This window comes from Onychostruthus taczanowskii, unplaced genomic scaffold, assembly GCF_017590055.1.
Source record: "Onychostruthus taczanowskii isolate IOZ18803 unplaced genomic scaffold, ASM1759005v1 scaffold7, whole genome shotgun sequence".
In the NCBI taxonomy this organism is placed as follows: Eukaryota; Metazoa; Chordata; class Aves; order Passeriformes; family Passeridae; genus Onychostruthus; species Onychostruthus taczanowskii.
The window spans coordinates 3,592,698-3,611,887 of record NW_024504786.1 but is presented as its reverse complement, the minus strand read 5'-3'; the positions used below and the strand labels follow the sequence as shown (position 1 = coordinate 3,611,887).

Sequence of the window (19,190 nt, the reverse complement as noted above, 5' to 3'; positions counted from 1 at the left end):
AGCCTGGAGCATCCCTGGAGCACCCATCTCCACTGCCTCATCCCACAGAGAAGGAGGGACCGCTCTAGGACCAATTCAGCAATCAATCACCATTTTTCTTAATCTCTTTAAAAAAAACAAGGGAGTTACCCCCCTTCTCTGAGCAACCTTCCAACCTGCAGCTTTGCATGAAAACACCTTGGAGCTCTGGCTGCTAATTCCTGCATGGAGGCAAAGCATTTGGAGAGGCAGATCTGGGGCCTTGGGAGCAGCAGGGCTGTGTGCTGGCTGCTGGCATCCCTGCCCAGGATGATGCAGGGAACAAAGCCCCACCTAAGCACCACGGCTGCCTCCCTGGGCCCCTGGAGGATGGAAAAATCCCCAAAACACCCAAGAAGCTTTTGGAAAAGAAAAGGCCATGAATACAGCTGGGGATTTACAGGCCAGCACTCCAGGCTGGATGTGGGCGCCTTCTCCGGTGTGCTGCCATCATGAGAAGGTTTAAGGAGCTGATTTTATGGATGCCTAAATAAATACCTGGAGCTAATATATCACAATACAGGGCACATTTATCTGCTTTGCCCGAGTGGGATAGAACTAGACGGCAGTGTCTCTCTCAAGGCCAGCCCTGCTGTAATTCATGCCCCGAGGCAGCCAGCCGAGGGGAGGAGGAGGAGGAGGAATTCTGCAGGCAGCAGTATTGATGGGCTACTCCCAGAAGCTTTGTTTTAATTAATTTTCAGAGTGCTCCCTGCAGTGGATCAGGCAGCTCCTTCGAAGCCTCCTTCCACCCACTGCCTGTGCTCTTGTGCAGGGTCTGGGGCAGCGGGGTGAGCCTGGGAGCCCCCCTGCTTTTGGTTAAGCAGGGCAGAAGCTGTTGTTGTTTTTAAACAAGAGGGCTTCCCCCTGGCCAAGAGGCCTCTGGTGGCCACAGCGTGGGCAGGTGGATTTGTCACAGCTTTTCTCTTCCCCTTTTTATTGACTTTCTGCTTGTTCCTGCTGCCAGGGGTCAGTGGGGCGTTGGCTGGACTTTGCCAAAAGTCCACCCCAGCCATGTGGCTCGCAGGTGCTGACGCAGAGCCCTGCCCTGAGATACGAGGGGACTGAACAGCGGCTTTGCAGCCCGGTCGGGTGTGTGGCGGTGAGGCTGGAACGGGGCTGTGCCAGCTCCAAAGCTTTCTCTGAGTAAGCAGGTTTGTGAACCTGAACTGCATTTGCCCTGCGAGCAGCAAGGTGACAGCAGCAGCCACAGCTCAGCGCCGAATTCGGGGTGACCTGGCTGACACGAAGGGACCTGTCCCCATCCAGGACGCCATGGCAAGTGACACGGAGCCCTCCAACACCATCAAACTGCTGCACCTGCTCTTCCTCTCCACCTCCTGGGGAATGCAGGTGTGGGTGACCTTCGTGGCCGGTAGGTCGGGCTGTGCTGTGCTCTCTGCCCAGGGGGGTGGCACAGGGCACGGGGCTTTGCCCCAGGACTCTCTCTCCCTGCTCTCCCCTCGCAGGGTTTGTGATGAGCAGGCACCTCCCTCGCCACACCTTCGGCTCCATCCAGCGGCAGCTCTTCCCCTACTACTTCCACATCAGCTCCACCTGTGCCTTCCTCAACCTGACCCTGTTTGCCATGTCCCACCCCAGCGAGCGCCTCGGCGAGCAGCACATGACCCAGGTAGCCTCCCCCTTCCTCACACTCAGCCCAAACCCCTTCCTCTGCTCCTCTGGCTGGCTTGCAAACCACGGAGATCCACGCACAGTTAAAAGAACCCCACAAGCACCCAAACTGCAGCGAGCCAGGGGGCCTGGGGGAGAAATTTAACCCACCACACGCGGGGCGGCTTCGCTCCCCGCAGATCATCGTCTTCCTCGTCTGCGTCGCCGCCGCGGTGCTGAACACGCAGTGGTTTGGGCAGGTGGCCTCTGACTTGGTGGCCGAGCTGCAGCTGGTGGAGCAGAGCCAGGGGCTGGGGCAGGAGGTGGGGCTGGCAGCCAGCGAGCCCCGCAGGCAGCTCCGTGCCTCCAACCCTGGCTACAGGCAGCTGGCCCGGAGCTTCGCCCTCTACCACGCTCTGTCCTCGCTCTGCAACCTCCTGTGCATCGTGTGCAACGGGCTGAGCCTCTACCACCTGGCTGGCCAGCTCTCTGCCCTCTGAGGGCACTGCCAGGGGATGGTGGACAGTGCCCAGCCCCTGCTGCCTCGCTGTAAAGCAACCCCCAGCTTTGGGCATTAAAGTGCAGCATCCTCAGGTGGAGATACTCTTGCTGTGTTGAAATTTAGGAATAGTGAAATGGAAATGTTTTCTCTAGAGCTGCCTGCAGCCAGCCTCTGTGATTGAAGCAGGAGTGTTTTATGGCTGAACAGCTTTCTAATGCCCCGTGCATTGGCTGTGTCTAAAGCTGCAGTGTATTCCTGCAGAAGAGAAAGCAATGAGAGATTGAGAATTACTTCTGATTAAAAGCCAAGCGCTAATACAGAAGTGCAGAAGACCCTGCGTGTTGGCTGTACCAGTTAATGCAATGGATAAGGGTGTTATGTTGGGGTTTACAATCAGTGTCTGTCATTCTCTGGTATTTCACAAAACGTTGTCTCATTCATTAGGCAGAAGTCAGTCTACTTAAAATAGCCATGTTTATTCCAGGTTCTGTAGGATGTTCAGTAAGGTATCAAAAGGGTCAGTCAAACACTGCTCCAAACAAAGAGCTCTGCTGTAGCCTGGCCAGCAGCACAGCCAAGCAGGGACAAAACAGCAGCTGCTGTCCCAGGCAGGCACCTGACTGCACTGACCCTGCTGCAGCAGGCAGCTATCTCCCCAGGCCACTGCTGCTGACCCCAGCAGCCACAGCCCACCTCCGAGCAGATCTGTGATTTTCTCAGGTAGGGAAGTAGATTCCCAGCTGCTGTTACTGCAGCCACAGCCAGTGTTTGGCACTGCTTCAGGCTTATTTCAAAACCACATGCAGCCTATCATAGAGGAGACCTTCTGCAAGCCAGCTGGGTTCCCTTTTAAACAAATAATCCCCTCATGTTAGCCCTTCCTTCTCCTGTGCTGCTCCCCTGGAAGCTTCCCTGTGTGCCAAGATTGTTTTCCTCCCCTGAAGAGTGCAAGGTATTTTTGTTCAAGCAGAAGTCTGCAGCCTGGAGCTGGGCTAACAAACAGCAGCCTCTTGCACAGGATTCCTTGTTTCTTTCTTGCTCATTACAGTCGATGCACTTTCTTGCCAGAGAAGTATTTCTTAGAGAAAGGAGAACGCTTGGCAAACACCAAAACTGTCGGGGTCCCGGCCTTTACAAAATACCTGCAAAGATTAAAAGGAGTCCTTGGCTTTCTTGTAGCTGGCCCAGTGTCCTGCAAAGCAAGTGACTCCTGCCCAGCTCCATAAAGACTGACCTCCCAAAGGCTGGTGGCGAGATTTTGTGCTGATTAGCAGAGCCTCTTGGAGCCAGGGCTAAGCACATCTGAGGAGGAGTGTTTTATGAATCAACTCCTCTCCCAACAGCTTCTTTTAATAAAGGCAGCTGTTATTCTCCCTCTGGAAGGAGGGCTCTTTTGCAACTGCCCTTACAGCCTGAAATCTGAGGGCCTATGGACACTGCTGAGTTTTATGGGGTGACAGAGACCCTGCTCCCACTGCGACAGAGCGAGCCCCCGACGCTGTGCAGCAGCTCCAGCCAGCTACGAGATGCTGCAGCTCAACAGCACAGGCTGCACAGGAACTTTCTGGCTTCCCAAACAGCAAATTCCTCTCTCAGTAACAGCACAACTCTTGAAAGGCAGTTTCAGAGCAGAAGAGTGCAGCGTGCTGCACCAGGGGCTGCTCACGCAGCAGCAGGAACAGCGAGAGCATTGTTAACCTTCAACATGCTCTTTATAGCCTGCTGCCTGTTTTTCTTCTTCTTTTCTTTTTTTTTTTTTTTTTTTTAAAGTAGTATTGTGTAGATGGGATCTGGAATAGCTCTTCTGTGCTGCTCAGCTGTGCCCAGCTCCCTTTCCCATCTCCATCCAGTCCTGGAAAGAGTTATTTTTTTGGGGGGAAAACACAGGTCAGTTGCTAAAGCCAGGCACAAAATCCATGCAGCTTTATACCTTCAAGAGGCAGAACTATTAAGTCAGAGAAAAGTTAGGACTATTTAAGAACAAACTCATACTTTTTGCCTTTTTTCCCCTGGACATGGACAGGTACAGCCTCACCTTTCGTGCTGCAGCACTTGTAGCAATGTGTGTTCTGGGTTCACCTCATACATTTCTTCTCTTTCTTCATCTTCAAAATAGAGCTGGAAAAAAAAAATTTGGGGATTATTAAATGCCTAAGGTACATGAAGGACAGCACTAAGCTGCTGAAAGCCCAGTAACAGCACACCATTATCAGCTGAGGGTTTATCAAACCTCTGTCACCTGACCCAACTGTTGGATACAAAATTCAGCAAGGCAGAAATTGGTTTGAATTCCAAGTTTTGTGTGAATTCCAAGTTTTCCCTGTATAAAGCAGCTTAGGCTCTCCTGGCAGCAGGAAGGCAAAATACACAGGCTGTTTCCATGCTTTACAGGCAATCAATCCAAATGTAAGGGCTGCATTTCTACAGGTGAAATGCAGCAATGTTGTGAGATAAACTGAGTGGGTTTAGAGGTATTTGAACAAAACAGAGTTGATTTAAGAGATTAAAATCCAGCAATGGTGCCTTAGACTGTAAATACACACAGGATTTAACCTGGAAAAGTACACAGCCACTGTCCTTCTGGACCTGTCTGCTCACTGTGCACAGGGTTGTGCTGCTGCTGCCTGGCACAGATGACACTGAAGTGGAAAATGAAAAATAAACATTCCCATCCTTCTGTGTACAACTTCAGAAAAAGTCTCAAAACCTTCTGCACCAACTCACAACCCTCCTTTGCTAAAGTGTTAATAGAGATACATTATCTAGATCTGATTATGTGCTCACGTAAATCCACTTCGTTCTGAAAATAATAAAAAAAAATACTTTCTTATTTGTACTGAGCAACTCCATGATGCAATTAAAAAACCAGGCCATCTATCAGCCTGATGATTTAGATCTTAATTATTGTTACAAAGATGGAATTAAGCAATAGCTATAAATACCTTCTGTCAAATACAGTGTAAGTGGAAGACAACTTCAATTTTCATTAGTGAATTCTGTCAGCACGTGCAGACAATGTTTGAGTTTATAAGTGAGGGCAGCTCTCTTGTTTTCACATCTGTGCAAGGTAAACAGATGCCAACATTTCCATACCCTCAGAGCTGTACACTTTCTCACTCCAGAAATAAAAAACCCACAACACAACAACCCTGAAATTGAAGGGAAGTCAAAATTCTCACCTCAAGATTGTTGGGAAGGTACTTTTTTTCTAAATCCCAAGGAGGTAACTCAGCAAACATCACCATTAAATGATCAATAAACCTAAAAGCCAAAATACTCTTGGTCAGCTTAGACAAAGTGCTCAGCTTCAGTAACTTGTATACTTGCATTTGAATGATGGCAAAAATACATTAGCAAATTTAACAACAGATTTGAAAGAAAGTTTAGATCACCAATAGTTCCTTTCCTTCAAACTCACTTTCTCAATGAATCCAAGGCCCTGTAACTCAGGTTATTGGCTTCAAATTTGAGCAGTACAACAACTCATTATTAACTTCTCATTTTCATACTGAAAAAGATGTCATCCTGCATTTTGTCCAAAATGGATTTTCCTTCAACACAGTCGCATGCTTCACCAGATCAGAGTGATGAGAATATGTCTGTGTGTCAAAGCCTTCTTTATTTTGGTACTTGAGGAGTGTTGGGAGGCCAGTTTGTCCTAAAAATCCATTTCCACTTCCTTTAGTCACAAAAAAGCACACTACCATGTTCACAAAAAAGTGAACACTACCATAAAAGTACTGCAACTTCACCAACCTGCTTGCACTGTAATTTTAAGTCCTAAACTTATTAGTAAATCTGAGGAATATGTCTTCCAACAAACAAAAAGCTACAATTCCAAGTCTGTTTAACATTACAAGATGAGAAATTGAAGTTAACATCAAGGAGAGTGGAATTCTGAGCTTGCCAGTCACTCCCAGTCTGAAAGGTCTGCAGCACTTCAGATCTGCTGAGGCCCTGAGGAGAACTTTGAGGTCACTGCTGGTTATGAGAGGTCCCCTTTGGAAGCTTCTCATAATTTTAAACTTTTTTTTCTGAGATATATTTGGAGGGCTTTGAAACAGCACCTTAATGAATCTCTAAAATCCACACATGGTCACAGGTATCCCTGGCAACTAATTAATTACTGGTCTGAGTAATTGAACTGCAAGCCCCTTCAGTCACCCTGGATAAATGTGTTTGTCTGCAGCATAAATTTAGGTAAATCACAGAATAATTCAGGTGGGAGAGGACCTCAGGAGCACATCTAGTGCAGCCTCCTGCTCGAAAGCAGGGTCAGCTCTGTGATCAGAAATCTGGGACTGCTCCAGCATGGCAGTGTTTCACTTGCTGCTGTTCTCATCTCCTCAAACACCTGCAGGAACGCTGCTGGCAGTGCATTTACCTGGAGTTCTCGTGGAAAGCCACAGTGAAATCTGTCTGCTCGTGCTCAGGGTACAGGAAGAGGACAGGCCAGCTCAGGCTGCCATCAGCATCCAAGTGCACCTTGGCCCCCGTGGCACTGCCAGAGTGGAACCCATCCAAGGATATCTCAGCCAGGCCATCTGACACTTCCTCCTCTTCATCTGAAGGCTCAAGAACCAGCTTGATATTTCTTTCCTGGAGGGGATGGAGGGGAAAGACCAAAACCCAACTAAAAATTGAACAGTTATGGTGGGGAGAATAAGAACAAAAAATTAGCAGTCAGTAAAAGGTCCAATTATGTTGTCCTTATTAATGAGTCAGCTCCAAAGCTTTCCCTCAGTATCAGACTCAGGTGACTGGACTTCCCAGTAGAATCCAGAACCTCAGCCAGACATCCATAAACAAATGAGGAGAGGTGGGAATCCAAAGGAACCCACGTGTGGAGAGAAGAGCCTGAGAAAACACATGGAAAGGGATGCATCTAAATCCTTTTCTCTGTGGCCTGCCAGGCACCACTCCAGGGTGCAAATACACACACCAGTTCCTGAGAACATCTCCTCTTTCAGAGAACTGAAGAAAGCTCACTCTTTTCCTTGGAGAAAGGAAAACAGCAGAAGAGATCTGACTGTATGTAAAAGCCCAGAATATTTTAATGCAGTTTAAACATTCACTGAGGAAGGAGAGGATTTGGGACTGATTCCCTCTTCTACCCTATTGAATGGTTATCTTCTGTTCTTCCACAGTTAATGCCTGTGGCCAGCAAAGAAAGCCAGGTTCATTGGGCTGATGTGATGCTACAGCCCAGCAGCCAGAGCACTCACAAAGCTCAGCCCATCTCCTAACACTGGGTCTGTTTTTGCATTAGTTATTACCTGAAATACAGAAAGCTGGGAGGTGGGGCTAGAGCCACGCAGACCTGGAGAATGATGGTTTTAACTCAAATTTTTTTCTCTAGCCCTCAAAAGCCAATGTATGAGAACCAACTTTTAGAGAAAAACGAGAGAAAAAAACAAACCCAAACCACATAAAACCAGCTCCTCTCAGTGACTCACCTTTATTGCTGCAAGCAAAATTTCCTTCTGACACTGCTCCTTGCTCTCCATCACCTTTGCTTTCCTGGCATCCCGCTCCTGGATTCGCTATGGGCAAGAAAAGGATGCACTGAGGTCACACAGAGCAGGTCAGTGCCCACCACTGCTCTCCCCTGACATTTTCTCCTGCTGCAGAAATCAGTTTGGGTCCCCAGGAAGGTCCCCTCCAGCTCGTTTCCCTGCACATCCCAGCACACAGCCCACGGAAGCACCACTCAGTGCTGCCTGGGGACACCACACTACACAGAAACCCTAAGGGAGCAGCCTCCCTCCTCCTTCCAGGGATCCCCAAGGGACAAGCACTGCAGATGCCAGGCTGCCTCATCCTTACCTTTAATTTGTCAGCTTTAGCTCTCATTTCCACAAGCTTTTTATCTTTTGAGTCTATTTGCAAGCCTTCCTCACACCACGCTATTGCTTCCACGAAATTCCTTAGCTCCATGTGACAGAGAGCTCCTGGAAGGATTAATATTTTAAGTTTCCAGTGTTGGAGTCAGTGTACAACTACTATAAAAGTGGTTATTATAAAGACAGCATTAGGTCTGGTGCTTCTGTACTAAATATTTCTGTCTTGTGTGGTCATGTTCAACCAGAAACTTCCAGCAGGTCAGTTGAGAAGAGAATGCAAAGTATTTCATCAGTTCTCATATCACTTAGACACAGAAATCAGCAGAATTATACAAACTAAATTTTATCACTGTAATTAACGTTTCAGTATTTGGCTTGTTAGGAAAAATAAAAGGGGGGTTTCTATGGAGTGGGAAAAAAGAACCCACCCCAAAAAGAGTATTGTGGAAAACAGGAAAAGTTATCCCATACTCCACAGAAATGGGTCCAGTGCCTCTGATAGATATAGCAGATGAAGAACAGAAGGATATTTTGACTGAAAATGCAAAGCAAAAGGCAAAGCTCTGTTTTGGGAAGAAACAGCAATAACAAGAGATCTCTTCCAGTAACTGCTTTCCCTTTCTGAAATAAATTCTGTCCAGAAACAAAGCATGATTCTCACAGTAATTTAAGCTTTATAAACACAATTATTACACGCCAGAAACACACAAGGAAACAAGGCAACAAGTAACAACAGTCTGTTTCAGGGCTGGTAACAATAACAGCCCAATCAGCAAAGGTAACACCAGCCAAGTGTTTGGAAAGGAGTCCTGCTCCATGCAGCAACACCAGCTTTAACTCTCACCTCTAATGATGGCTTTGAGATGGGTGGGCTTCAGCTTTTTGGCTTGGATGGCATCATTCAGAGCAGAACGGTAGTTCCCTGTAAAGCAAGTAAAAGTGCTCAGAACCCTCCACTTGTATTTAAAATCCAACCAGACACCAAGGTGGCAAAAAGGTTTGTGCAGAGCCCTGGTAATTCACTGCTCCTACAATCACAGCGAGGTGAAAGAAAGGTAAAAAAAGAGCAAATTAAGAACAAGAAGTGCAAGGACAGGGACCAATCATACAGGTGAGAGGTAAATAAGGTGGTGTGAGCAGGTCACCTCCCTGCTGCAACACACAGCAGCATTAAAAGGCCCAGAACACCTTCCCTGCTGGTAGGAACAGAGTCACAGAATTATTAAGGTTGGTAAACACCTCCAAGATCATCAAGTAATGGTTTTAAACTAAATGAGGGTAGAATTACACTAGATATAAGGAAAAAAAAATTTGACAATGAGAGTGGTGAGGCACTGGCAAAAGCTGTCCAGAGCAGTGGTAGGAGCCCCATCCCTCGAAACATTGAAGGCCAGACTGGACAGGGCTCTGAACAAACTTGTTTAGTTGAAGACATCACTGCTCCTTGCAGAGGGGTTGGACCAGATGGCCTACAAAGGTCCCTTCCAACCCAAACCAGTCTCTGATCCTAAACCCCACTGTTTCTGCCTGTCCCGGAGCCAAGGCTCGAGCAGCAGGGAACAGCTGGAAGGAGCAGAGAACAAACCCTGCACGCAGCCATGCGCTGGAGCCAGCCAGCTCTTCAGCGTTCAAGGAGCCTCCTTCTCACGGATAACCTATCACACAACCAAAAAGAAAACCCCAAAAGGGGAGGAAAAGCAGCTCTGGAGCGTGAAGCCGCGTGGAAATGTGGCAACGTTCCTTACCCAAGTGGAAATGTGCAGCCGCCCGGTTGGTGAGCAGCACCGCGTCCAGCTCGGCGTCCCCGCTGCGCCGCCGCAGCCCCTCCGAGTAAGCGGCCACCGCTCTGCCGTAGTCCTTCTCCTTGAAGTACTCGTTCCCTTCGTTCTTGTACATCCTGGCCAGCTCTGTGGGGATGCAGCGGGGTCAGCCTGGGGCAGGGACACGGCGAGCTGGGCAGGGCCGGGCAGGGCAAGGCCGGGCAGGGCAGGGCAGGGCCGGGCCGGGCAGGGCCGGGCAGGGCAGGACAGGGCAAGGCCGGGCAGGGCAAGGCCGGGCAGGGCAGGGCAAGGCCGGGCAGGGCCGGGCAGGGCAGGGCAAGGCCGGGCAGGGCAGGACAGGGCAGGGCAAGGCCGGGCAGGGCAGGGCAGGGCCGGGCCGGGCAGGGCAGGGCCGGGCAGGGCAGGGCAAGGCCGGGCAGAGCAGGACAGGGTAAGGCCGGGCAGGGCAGGGCCGGGCAGGACAGGGCCGGGCAGGGCCGGGCAGGACAGGGCCGGGCAGGGCCGGGCAGGGCAAGGCCGGGCAGGGCAAGGCCGGGCAGGGTAAGTCCGGACAGGGCAAGGCCGGGCCGGGCAGGGCAGGGCAGGGACACGCCGGGCAGGGTAATGCGCACCTTCGGGGCTCCGCTCCTCGTCGAACAGCAGCGACTGCAGGCAGGCCAGCTCGGGCTGCCGCGCCGCGTCGATCTCGGCCGGGCAGCGCTTCATGAACATGGGGATGGCCTCCAGCTCCTGCGGACGGACAGACGGACACGCTCACAGCGCCCTGAGCCCGGCCCCGCTCCCGGCCCCGCCGCCTCACCTGCTCCCACGTGTCGGGGTGCAGCGCTCCCCGGTACCGCGGCGGCGCCGGGGCTCCGGACACGCCGTCCTGCTCGGCCTCCGCCATGCTCCCGCTGCTCCTCCTGCACCGCCGGCCCCGCCCGCGACCGCCCCCGCCGCGCCAGGCCCGGCCCCGCTGCTTCCGATCGGCGCCGGCATCGCACCGGCACCGGCATCGCACCGGCACCGGCATCGCACCCTCCCCCGCCTCAATCCCGGCCCCGCTCCTTTCTATCAGCCCCGGCATCCCTCCGGCACCGGCATCCCACCGGCACCGGCATCGCACCCTCCCCCGCCTCAATCCCGGCCCCGCTCCTTTCGACCGGCCCCGACATCCCACCAGCACCGGCATCACACCGGTTCCAGCATACGACCAGTCCCGACATCCGACCCGCCCCGGTATCCCACTGTCCCGGCATCCCACCTTCCCCCGCCTCAATCCCCGCGCCGCTCCTTCCGATCAGCACCGGCCCCACTCCGCTCGACCCACCGCCCCCCCTGCCCAGCGGGGATATTAGGACAAAGTTTTTCATCAGAAGGCGTTGGAGCAGCTCAGGGAAGTGATGGAGTCACCATCTCTGGAGGGATTTAAGGGGCAGTGGATATGCCACCTGGGGACATGGATTAGTGGTGGCTCAGGTTAATGGCTGGGCTAAATGATCTTAAAGGCATTTTCCTAAATGATTCTGTGATTTTATTACAGTGTTGCTCATGATCTCTAGATCTCAGACAGAGGAGCTGTGGCACAGGGTGAGGTGGCCCCTCCAAGCAGCTCCCTGTCCCGTCAGTGCTGCTGGGATGGCACCAAGCAGTTCCTCACAGGAGCCCCAAGTTTCCACCTTCATGGGACCTTGGTGTTCCCAAAGAGATGCAAACAGAGGAAAGTCACCTTCCTTTGTCTCTCAGAATCCTTCATGCTGAGAGCGTGGCAGGAGTCCTCCTGTCTCCCTGGGCAGCTTTGGCTGTCCTGTGCTCCTGAGAGAGGCCATGGCCAGCCTGTCCCTGCCAGGCAGGGAGGGGATGGCCCTGCCAGTGCCCCCACAGCCACACGAGGCTACAAGTGCTGGAAAAAGCAGCTTCCAGGGGCCGGTACCCAGAGGGAGGAACGTCCCCAGCCCCGTGGTGGAATGTGTGCTGATTCCAGCTCAACCTCAGCGCCTGGTGCACCTGCAGGACACCATGGCTGGCTCTGACATGAGCTGGATTTGCCTCTGCTCACCCAGAGCTATTACCAGGGCTGCTCAGACGAACTCACTGCAGCAGAGATGACGGATTCAGCTTTAAGGGACTTGCACTTTACTCAGCAGCTCTATTACCCCTTCTTTGGTGAGGAACAAAACCTCGCTGGCATTCTGATTCCAAACCTCAAAGACCGGGGGGTCCTCGCAGACCCTCTTCCCGGCCACCACCACGTAGGGATAGCCCAGCCTCTTGGCATCCTTCAGCCTTTTGCCGATGGTCAGCTGGCTGCGGTCGTCCAGCACCGAGTCGCCGGCGAGGCGGGGCAGCGCCTCAACCAGCTCATCGTACACCCGCTCCAGCAGCGCCGCTCCCTCCTCCTCCTCCCTGCTGCCCCTCTTGGGGGGGATGAAGCACAGCTGGTAGGGCGCGATGAGGCCGGGCCAGCGGATGCCGTCCTCGGTGGAGAGCACCTCGATGGAGGCCGCCAGGATGCGGGTGACGCCCAGGCCGTAGCAGCCCATTTCCGCCAGCTGGGGCTTGTTCTCGGCGGAGGAGAAGACGGCGTTGGCGACGGAGGAGTACTTGGTGCCCAGGTAAAACGTGTGCCCCACCTCGATGCCTTTGCTCTCGGTGAGCTTCTCCCCGCACGTGGGGCACGAGGTTCGCTCCCCGTTCAGCGTCTCCACGTTGGCGGCGAAATGTCCCTGAGGGCACAGCAGCAGCCTGTCCTCGCCGATGTCCGCCGGCAGCTGGAACTCGTGGGACGTGGTGCCGCCGATGCTGCCCGTGGCCGCCTGCACCTTGACGAAGGGCAGGCCCAGGCGGGCGAAGAGGCGGCAGTAGGCAGCGCACACCTGCTCGTAGGTGCGCCGAGCCGCCTCCTCGGAGCTGTCGAAGGTGTACATGTCCTTCATGTAGAACTCCCGGCTGCGCAGCAAGCCGAAGCGGGGCTTGGGCTCGTCCCGGAACTTCCTGGTGACCTGGTAGAGGCGCAGCGGGAGCTGCTTGTAGGACAGGCCGCTCTGCGAGGCCACCAGCGCCGTCACCACCTCCTCGTGCGTGGGGCCCAGGCAGTAGCCGTGCTTGTGCCGATCCACCAGCCGGAAGAGCTCCGGCCCCATCTGGTCCCAGCGGCCGCTGGCGCGCCACAGCTCCGCCGAGCACAGGCTGGGCAGGTTCAGCTTCTGCCCACCCACCGCCTGCATCTCCTCGTCCATCACCTTGATCAGCTTCTCCATGGCGCGGACGGTGGGCGGCAGGTAGCAGAAGCAGCCGGGGCTGGTGGGATGGATGAGCCCTCCCTGCAGCATCAGCCGCTGGCTGCGGCAGGTGGGCTCCCCGGGCCGGCCCTCGGAGCCTGCCTGGCCGCCCACGGGCAGGGCCAGCGGCTGGAAGAGCTGCGAGAGCAGCAGGCGCCTGCTCCTGCCCGGGGTGCCGCCGTGCCGCGCCCTGACCCCGCGCTGACGGGCGCCCAGCGCCGGGACACGGCAGCTCCTCAGCAAGGCCTCCATGGCAGCACCGAGAGAGCCTGCGGAGGGAGAGCGGACAGAGCAGGGGTCAGGGTCTGCAGCCGCAGGGGCAGCAGAGCTCACACGGACCTGGGGGCGCACAGGTGAGCGCTCTCCGGGATGCACAGGTATGGGAATGCTGCACGGGCACACCGGCACACGCACCCAGGTGTGCACGTACAGGTACCCCGTCACATCCGAGCGCCGCACAGCGCTCACCCCCCTGCACGCTCTCCGGGACGCACAGGTAGCCGGGCACGGACGCGGGAATGCTGCACGGGCACACCGGCACACGCACACCTGGCTGCACGGGCAGCCGGGGAACACCTTGCGGCGTGTGCAGGTGTGGTCAGGGACACGTGGGGATGCCGCGGGGGAACACCTGAGCGCACAGATGTGCACACGCACACCCGGGCACTCACACTCACACATGGGCACACACGCACACCTGAGCATTCGTACACGTGCACACGCGCACTCACACACGTGCACACGCACACACACACGTGTACACGCACACTCGCGCACACGCACACTCACACACGTGCACACGCACACTCACACACGTGCACACGCACACTCACACACGTGCACACTCACGCACTTACACCCGCGCGCACACTTACACCCGCGGGGGGCGCGCGCCCGGCCCCGCCGGCGCGGCCAATGCGGAGCCCCTCCCTGTCACGCGGGCGGACACACGCGGGAGGGGGGCGGCGCGCGCCGCTCTCTATGGTTCCGCCGGGCGCGGCGGGCGGCCCCTGCCGGGCGGGAGGAGCGGCTGCAGCGCTGTGAGGGGACAGCGGGTGGCACCGGGACGGGGACAGGGCTCGCGCAGCACCGGCACCGTCAGGATTTGGGTGTCCGTTCCTAACTGGGACGCCTTCCCAAGGCTTGGAAAACCGAGAAGGTGCTGGTTCTTGGGAGAGGCTGCTGCTGTGGAGCTTGCTGCCGTCCCACCGGCTCTGAGGGACTGTGGCCGCTTGTCCGTCCTGCCCCTGGCAGAACTGGTGTTCATCACCTCAGACAGCTCTTTGGCAGCTCCATCCTCCCCCGCTGGTCATGGCTTTCCACGCTGGGGCATGTCCAGAGGGTGCTTATGGCAGACAGCCCTCAGCTCCGCAGGCGCCGGCTGGGAATTCCTCATCTTTCCTAACCCCCTGCTCCATCTCTGCCCCGGTGTTTCTCCAGCCTCACCTGCCCAAAGCAGTGTCTGCAGCAGGCACCACAAGCTCTCAGTGGAGCCACACTGCCCAGGGCAATGACCTGCACTCGATGCCAAATGTTTTCTGTTTGTCCCTGAGGCGCTGCAGGTTGGGAATTGCATCACCCAGGTCAAACTCCACGGCTTGGCCCAGGAGTTTTGTCCACCAGGAACAGTTCTTGCACAGTGCCCACCCTCGTGTAACAGTAAAAAATAGTAAATAGAACCAGGACAGGACAAAAAAGGGTCCTTGAAAGCAATGGGCCCACCTGCTTCCCCTTCCAGGCTCAGTCTTGGGGCAACATGTCCTGAGTGTTCAGGGCTGGAAGCACTTGGAGGGTGCCTGAGGGAGAGCTGAGAGATCAAAAGCCACCTTCTTAGCTCATTCCAGCTTTCTCCAACCCTGTCTGGCAGCCAGGCATAGCCTGACACCCAGTGACCATCTCCACACTGCGCTTTCAGCCTCCTCCCTCAGCTCAGAGGGAGTTTAACGGGGGGGAAAACGATGAGGATGGGGAGAAGATAAATGAGAGACCAATCTCTGGAGCACACAGTATAAACTACTCCACTGGAGGAGGAGACAGCACTTCAAGGAAGAGTTAAATAATCCTCTTTTGAGTATAGGGAAATAAGAATAAATCCTTATTTTAAAAATGGGATTTGAAGAAATCTTCACAATTCTTTTATAATGTGAAGTCCTCATGTTTACAGAGGGCTGGAAATGGGCAAAAGCAAGGAATTAAAGAGCACATCTTTGATGCTCCGGGTTATCTAGAAGCATTGAAGTCATTAAACAGTTGAGCCAGTTCTGCCAGGTGACTCAACATCCTGTGTGCCCAGAGGGACTGTGGCAGTCCCTCAGCAGCTCCGTGCTGGAGCTGGGATCTGGCCCAGGTTTCCTGGCAGCTCCCAGACCAGCCTGCCCTGGTTCTGTCAGGCAATCACTTCTCCCTCCGTGTTTGTCACCACAATTAGACAGGCACTGCAAACGCTGTGGCTGTCTGTGAGGCTGGAAATCAGGATGGATCCCTGTGGGAAGGGAATTTGCTTACCTAGGTGCTGCTGTGTGTCCATGGGGACCTCCAGAGCCACTCTGCAAACCCCTTTGTCCATCTCCCAAGGAACTGTGAGATTTTCACCAGGCATTCATGACAGAGGGGTTGTCTCCATTGCTATTGCTGGAGCCAGAGAAGTGAAACACATTTCCATTGGTGACTTATTACCTGCTGTGCTGATCAAAGGGACAAAACCATCTTGGATTGATTCTCCAGGACAGTGTTTTAACCAGGAGGGTTTAAGGCTGCACAGGAGACATGGTCTGTGGGGAAAGCTGATCTCTTATTAAATCAGCAGGCAGGACTGAGTGCGGGGCTCAGCTCAGGGGTTATGTGCCTCAAAGCCTGTCTGGGCCCCTTATTTTTTCCAGCTGTGCTGGGGGAACCTAATAAAGGTACTGCTGTCCCTGCAGTCTTTCACCAAACTGCTCCCCTGCTGCTTTGCTGGGGCTGATTTATGGCACTGGGGCCAAAGGCCTGGCCTGAGAGGGGCGTGCCCTGCGCAGGAGGGGCTCAGCTCCTGTCTGGGGCCTCCGGAGGGATTTCCGGGAGGGAAAACGATGAGGATGGGGAGAAGATAAATGAGAGACCAAGCAGGCAACAGCAGCTGTCTTGAATCAGTGCCTGGCACAGCACCAAAGAGACCAAGGGGTCAGTGTGAGAGTAGCCACTGGCTGGTGGAAAATGGTTCTTCCCTTTCAGCAGCATCCCCAGGCAGCACCAGGGCAGGGCTAGGGAAGAGAAGTCAGAGCAGGTGAGAGGCCAAGTCATTCAGGGTCAAACCTCTCTCCATCCTGAAGAGGATTTGCAGTTTGGGCTCAGGGTGGGCACGGACTGGTAGCACATCACATCCACCCGTGGACAGGCTCCTACACAGCTTGTAGGGTCTGTGACCCCCCAGTGCTGGCTCACACCCTTGGCTCAGCAATTTGATCCCCTCCAGTGATGTTACTGTAACTGCTGGACAATGTTTTTTATGCCCAGTGGAGTGGTGGTTACAGGTCCTGTTTCTGATTTGCCCCTTGAGGAATATAAAATGACTGCACTGCCCCTGCACGCTGGCAGCTGCCCAAGGTGGTCCCTCTGGGTAACCCTCGGGTGCTTTCAGACAGCTCCTCCTGAGCAGACAACACTTTGTTTTTTCCCTGCTGTTTTCCAGCCCTGCCTGCACAGGGGAGGGGACATTCCCTGGGGAATGGAGATGCTGGGTGCCACGGTGATGGTTGCCATGGCAAGGACCATCCCCGCGGTCCTTGGGGACCAGAGCTGTCAGCATGTGGCTGCAGGCAGCCCTGGGGACACGGGCAGCCAGGTGAGAGCTGGATGTGTGGGGGCAGCTGGACTTACTGGGGTAGCTCTTCTCACCTCCCAGACTGTCTGTGCCTGCCTGAAGCAGCTCCTTGCACAGGGACTCTGCACAGGATGGTGCAGGACACGCAGCTCCAGCTGGGAGCAGCCTGGGGTGGAAGCACGGGATGTGCTGAGCAGCCAGCAGGGAGCACAGGCTGCCCACAGGCAGGTGAGCCTGGCAGGAGCTCAGCAGAGCCCACACTGCCTCTGCCTGCATCCTCAGGCCTTTGCCCTTTTCAAGGGATGCTTGGACAACCCTTCCCATTAGTTTTGCTCTGTTTCACCTGCAAGAAAATGGATGCATTTCATGGATGAGGGCAGCTGGGTTTGAGTCCTTTTAGGTGCCAGGAGCTCCTTGTATCCTCAAAAAAAGTCATACTTTGCTGTTTAAAAGCCATTTTTTTCCTCTAGCAGCATCAGCAGCACATTGCAGGGCCAGTGCAGGTAGGAGCCCTTCCTACAGTACCCATTCCTGGAGCTGTATTCATCTTTGCAGCTTCCCCATGGAGAACCAGAACAAAACCTAAAGGGCTCAAAGCAGACAGGGAAAGCTTTAGTCTGAAATAGTCCACCTTGGCTAGGGATGATCAGCAGGAATGCACATGGCTTCTCTCCTTTATCCAGCTGAGTGAGGAACAGGCAGCTTGAAAGAGGTCAAGACATCCTGGTAATTGGTGGGGAACTTTCAGATTACACTTGAGTGGGGAGGTTGTGACACTCCTGCCCTTCACTGCAGCTGGCAGGAGGGGACTGGAGAGTGAGCTCAAGCCTGCAGGGATAATCAACTCTTTATGGCCTGCTGTGGCCAGAGCTGCTCCTGGAGGAGTGGTGGGGCTCTGTGTCCTCCTCCCTCCCTGCAGCGTGGGCTCCCTTTGGTTGAGATGCGCCACTGTTGGTGTATCACTTGCTGCTGGCACAATGAGCCTGCTCCTCAGGGGCTTTCTCAAACTGGGGGAACCTCAGGAGCCTGCCATTCACAGGATGGGAGCTGGGGAGGCCCAGGAGCAAAAGACAAGAGAGACAAAGTGCTGGAATTGTACCATGCCTTCCCTGCGATAGATAGGGCTGACAGGAAGCATGACAGAAAGGATTCCCCATCCTCTCTCTGCCTGGCTGAACACAGAGAGTTAAAGGAGGGGTGGGGGGGGGGGCAATGACACTGTAATTGAGCAGTAATTAACTATTTTCAGCTGGGACTTTAGAGAAATTACATACATGAGAAGAGGATGCCAGATCCTGCACACCCTCCCAAGGAAGGTGTGATGGTGCACACAGCTCACTCAGGGTTAAACACATCCTTTCAAACCCTGCTACGACCTAGAGGAGTTGCACACAGCTGTTCTGGGTGGTGTTACCACACCTGAGCAGCCCCAGGTCCACCACAACTCCACAGAGAAGTGGGTCTGGAAAAGTGCTACCACAGCAAAGATGAGCAGGGAATGAAAACCTGGAGGCAGTGGAGAAAGTAGGATGAGTGGAAAATGTCAGTAGCAACAAAAGCTGGCCATAAAAATGTACTGGGAGCACATTGGTTCTCATAGAGTTAAGTTTATCAGGTCTTGTACAAGTGTTTAGACCAGACAGGAATAATTAAATCTAGGTGTAATTACATGTTAGTTGTGGCTGATTAAGTATGCTAATTAATCTGCAATTATCATTTGGTGGGGGGAGATAATGGAACACAGGTAAAACTGCAGCGATTTAAGGAAATCCTGGCTATTGTTCCAAAGGAGGAGGTCTCTGAAGGGAAATGCCTGAGCAGTGATGTGAGTGAGGGAGGGTAGAGAAATGCTGCCGGGGCAACAAAGGAGGATTGTGAAATTCAGCCCAAGCCAAGGCCAGCACAGAGGGGCTCTGGCACCTGAACTGCAGCTTCAGCAGGGCTGAGGCACTTGGCAGCCTGGCTATCTCCCTGGGAAAAGAGCAGTGTGCACCCTGGGAGAAGGTGTACCAGCTGTGATCAGGGAGGGGCAGGAGCACCTCCCACTGAGCCTCCAGAGCTGCTTGGAGACATTTATCAAGGAGACAGAAGAGGTGGGTGTGAAACTCCCCAGGCTGAAGAGTGCACTGAGTCTTCAGTCTCACTTTTGGCTGCTCACTTGTGGCTGTTCAAGGCAGGGATTAGAGTTATTAGCATGAAATGAGAATGAAGTAACTCCCCACTGTCAATAGGTAGCACCTAAACGCAAAATGGGAGTTTGTCCTCCTTAGACAAAATGTCATGGGGAAAAGAAGGAAGTGGTGTGTGTGAAAAATCAGGACAAGTGGCATCATGAGGCTGTGTGGAGCTAGTGGGGCATAAGTGAAGGGTTAA

The 19,190-nt window shown here is 54.0% G+C and overlaps 3 protein-coding genes across 4 annotated transcripts; 1 reads left to right on the top strand and 2 right to left on the bottom strand.

The window, feature by feature from the left end:
* The first annotated feature begins 1,167 nt into the window (after positions 1-1,167).
* On the top strand, positions 1,168-2,176 carry TMEM205 (transmembrane protein 205). The gene is made up of 3 exons (XM_041421874.1): positions 1,168-1,393; positions 1,488-1,651; positions 1,833-2,176. The coding sequence occupies exons 1-3, from the start codon at positions 1,294-1,296 to the stop codon at positions 2,130-2,132; spliced, it is 564 nt and encodes a 187-aa protein (XP_041277808.1). The 5' UTR covers positions 1,168-1,293; the 3' UTR covers positions 2,133-2,176.
* A 415-nt stretch (positions 2,177-2,591) lies between these two features.
* TTC4 (tetratricopeptide repeat domain 4) lies at positions 2,592-10,671 on the bottom strand. The gene is made up of 10 exons (XM_041421834.1): positions 10,558-10,671; positions 10,370-10,487; positions 9,723-9,884; positions 8,822-8,899; positions 7,961-8,085; positions 7,591-7,677; positions 6,519-6,733; positions 5,314-5,395; positions 4,170-4,252; positions 2,592-3,276 (listed from the first exon to the last, which is right to left on the bottom strand). The coding sequence occupies exons 1-10, from the start codon at positions 10,642-10,644 to the stop codon at positions 3,177-3,179; spliced, it is 1,137 nt and encodes a 378-aa protein (XP_041277768.1). The 5' UTR covers positions 10,645-10,671; the 3' UTR covers positions 2,592-3,176.
* Positions 10,672-11,254: 583 nt separating this feature from the next.
* On the bottom strand, positions 11,255-13,942 carry PARS2 (prolyl-tRNA synthetase 2, mitochondrial). Of its 2 annotated transcripts, none has more exons than XM_041421816.1 (2): positions 13,894-13,942; positions 11,255-13,287 (listed from the first exon to the last, which is right to left on the bottom strand). In XM_041421816.1, exon 2 carries the CDS (start codon positions 13,268-13,270, stop codon positions 11,858-11,860), a length of 1,413 nt encoding a protein of 470 aa, XP_041277750.1. In that variant the 5' UTR covers positions 13,271-13,287; positions 13,894-13,942; the 3' UTR covers positions 11,255-11,857. The 2 variants fall into 2 exon arrangements, with proteins under 2 accessions (XP_041277750.1, XP_041277751.1); XM_041421817.1 differs by lacking the exon at positions 13,894-13,942 and adding an exon at positions 13,433-13,673.
* Between the last annotated feature and the right edge of the window lie 5,248 nt (positions 13,943-19,190).

Coding starts and splice junctions, on each gene's coding strand:
- TMEM205 (XM_041421874.1), top strand. CDS start 1,294: ATGGCAAGTGACACGGAGCCCTCCAACACCATCAAACTGCTGCACCTG. Junction 1,394..1,487: donor GTGGGTGACCTTCGTGGCCG/GTAGGTCGGGCT, acceptor CTCCCCTCGCAG/GGTTTGTGATGAGCAGGCAC. Junction 1,652..1,832: donor GCGAGCAGCACATGACCCAG/GTAGCCTCCCCC, acceptor CGCTCCCCGCAG/ATCATCGTCTTCCTCGTCTG.
- TTC4 (XM_041421834.1), bottom strand. CDS start 10,644: ATGGCGGAGGCCGAGCAGGACGGCGTGTCCGGAGCCCCGGCGCCGCCG. Junction 8,900..9,722: donor GGCTGCACATTTCCACTTGG/GTAAGGAACGTT, acceptor CTTGCTTTACAG/GGAACTACCGTTCTGCTCTG. Junction 5,396..6,518: donor GCTTTCCACGAGAACTCCAG/GTAAATGCACTG, acceptor TTTGGCTTTTAG/GTTTATTGATCATTTAATGG.
- PARS2 (XM_041421816.1), bottom strand. CDS start 13,270: ATGGAGGCCTTGCTGAGGAGCTGCCGTGTCCCGGCGCTGGGCGCCCGT.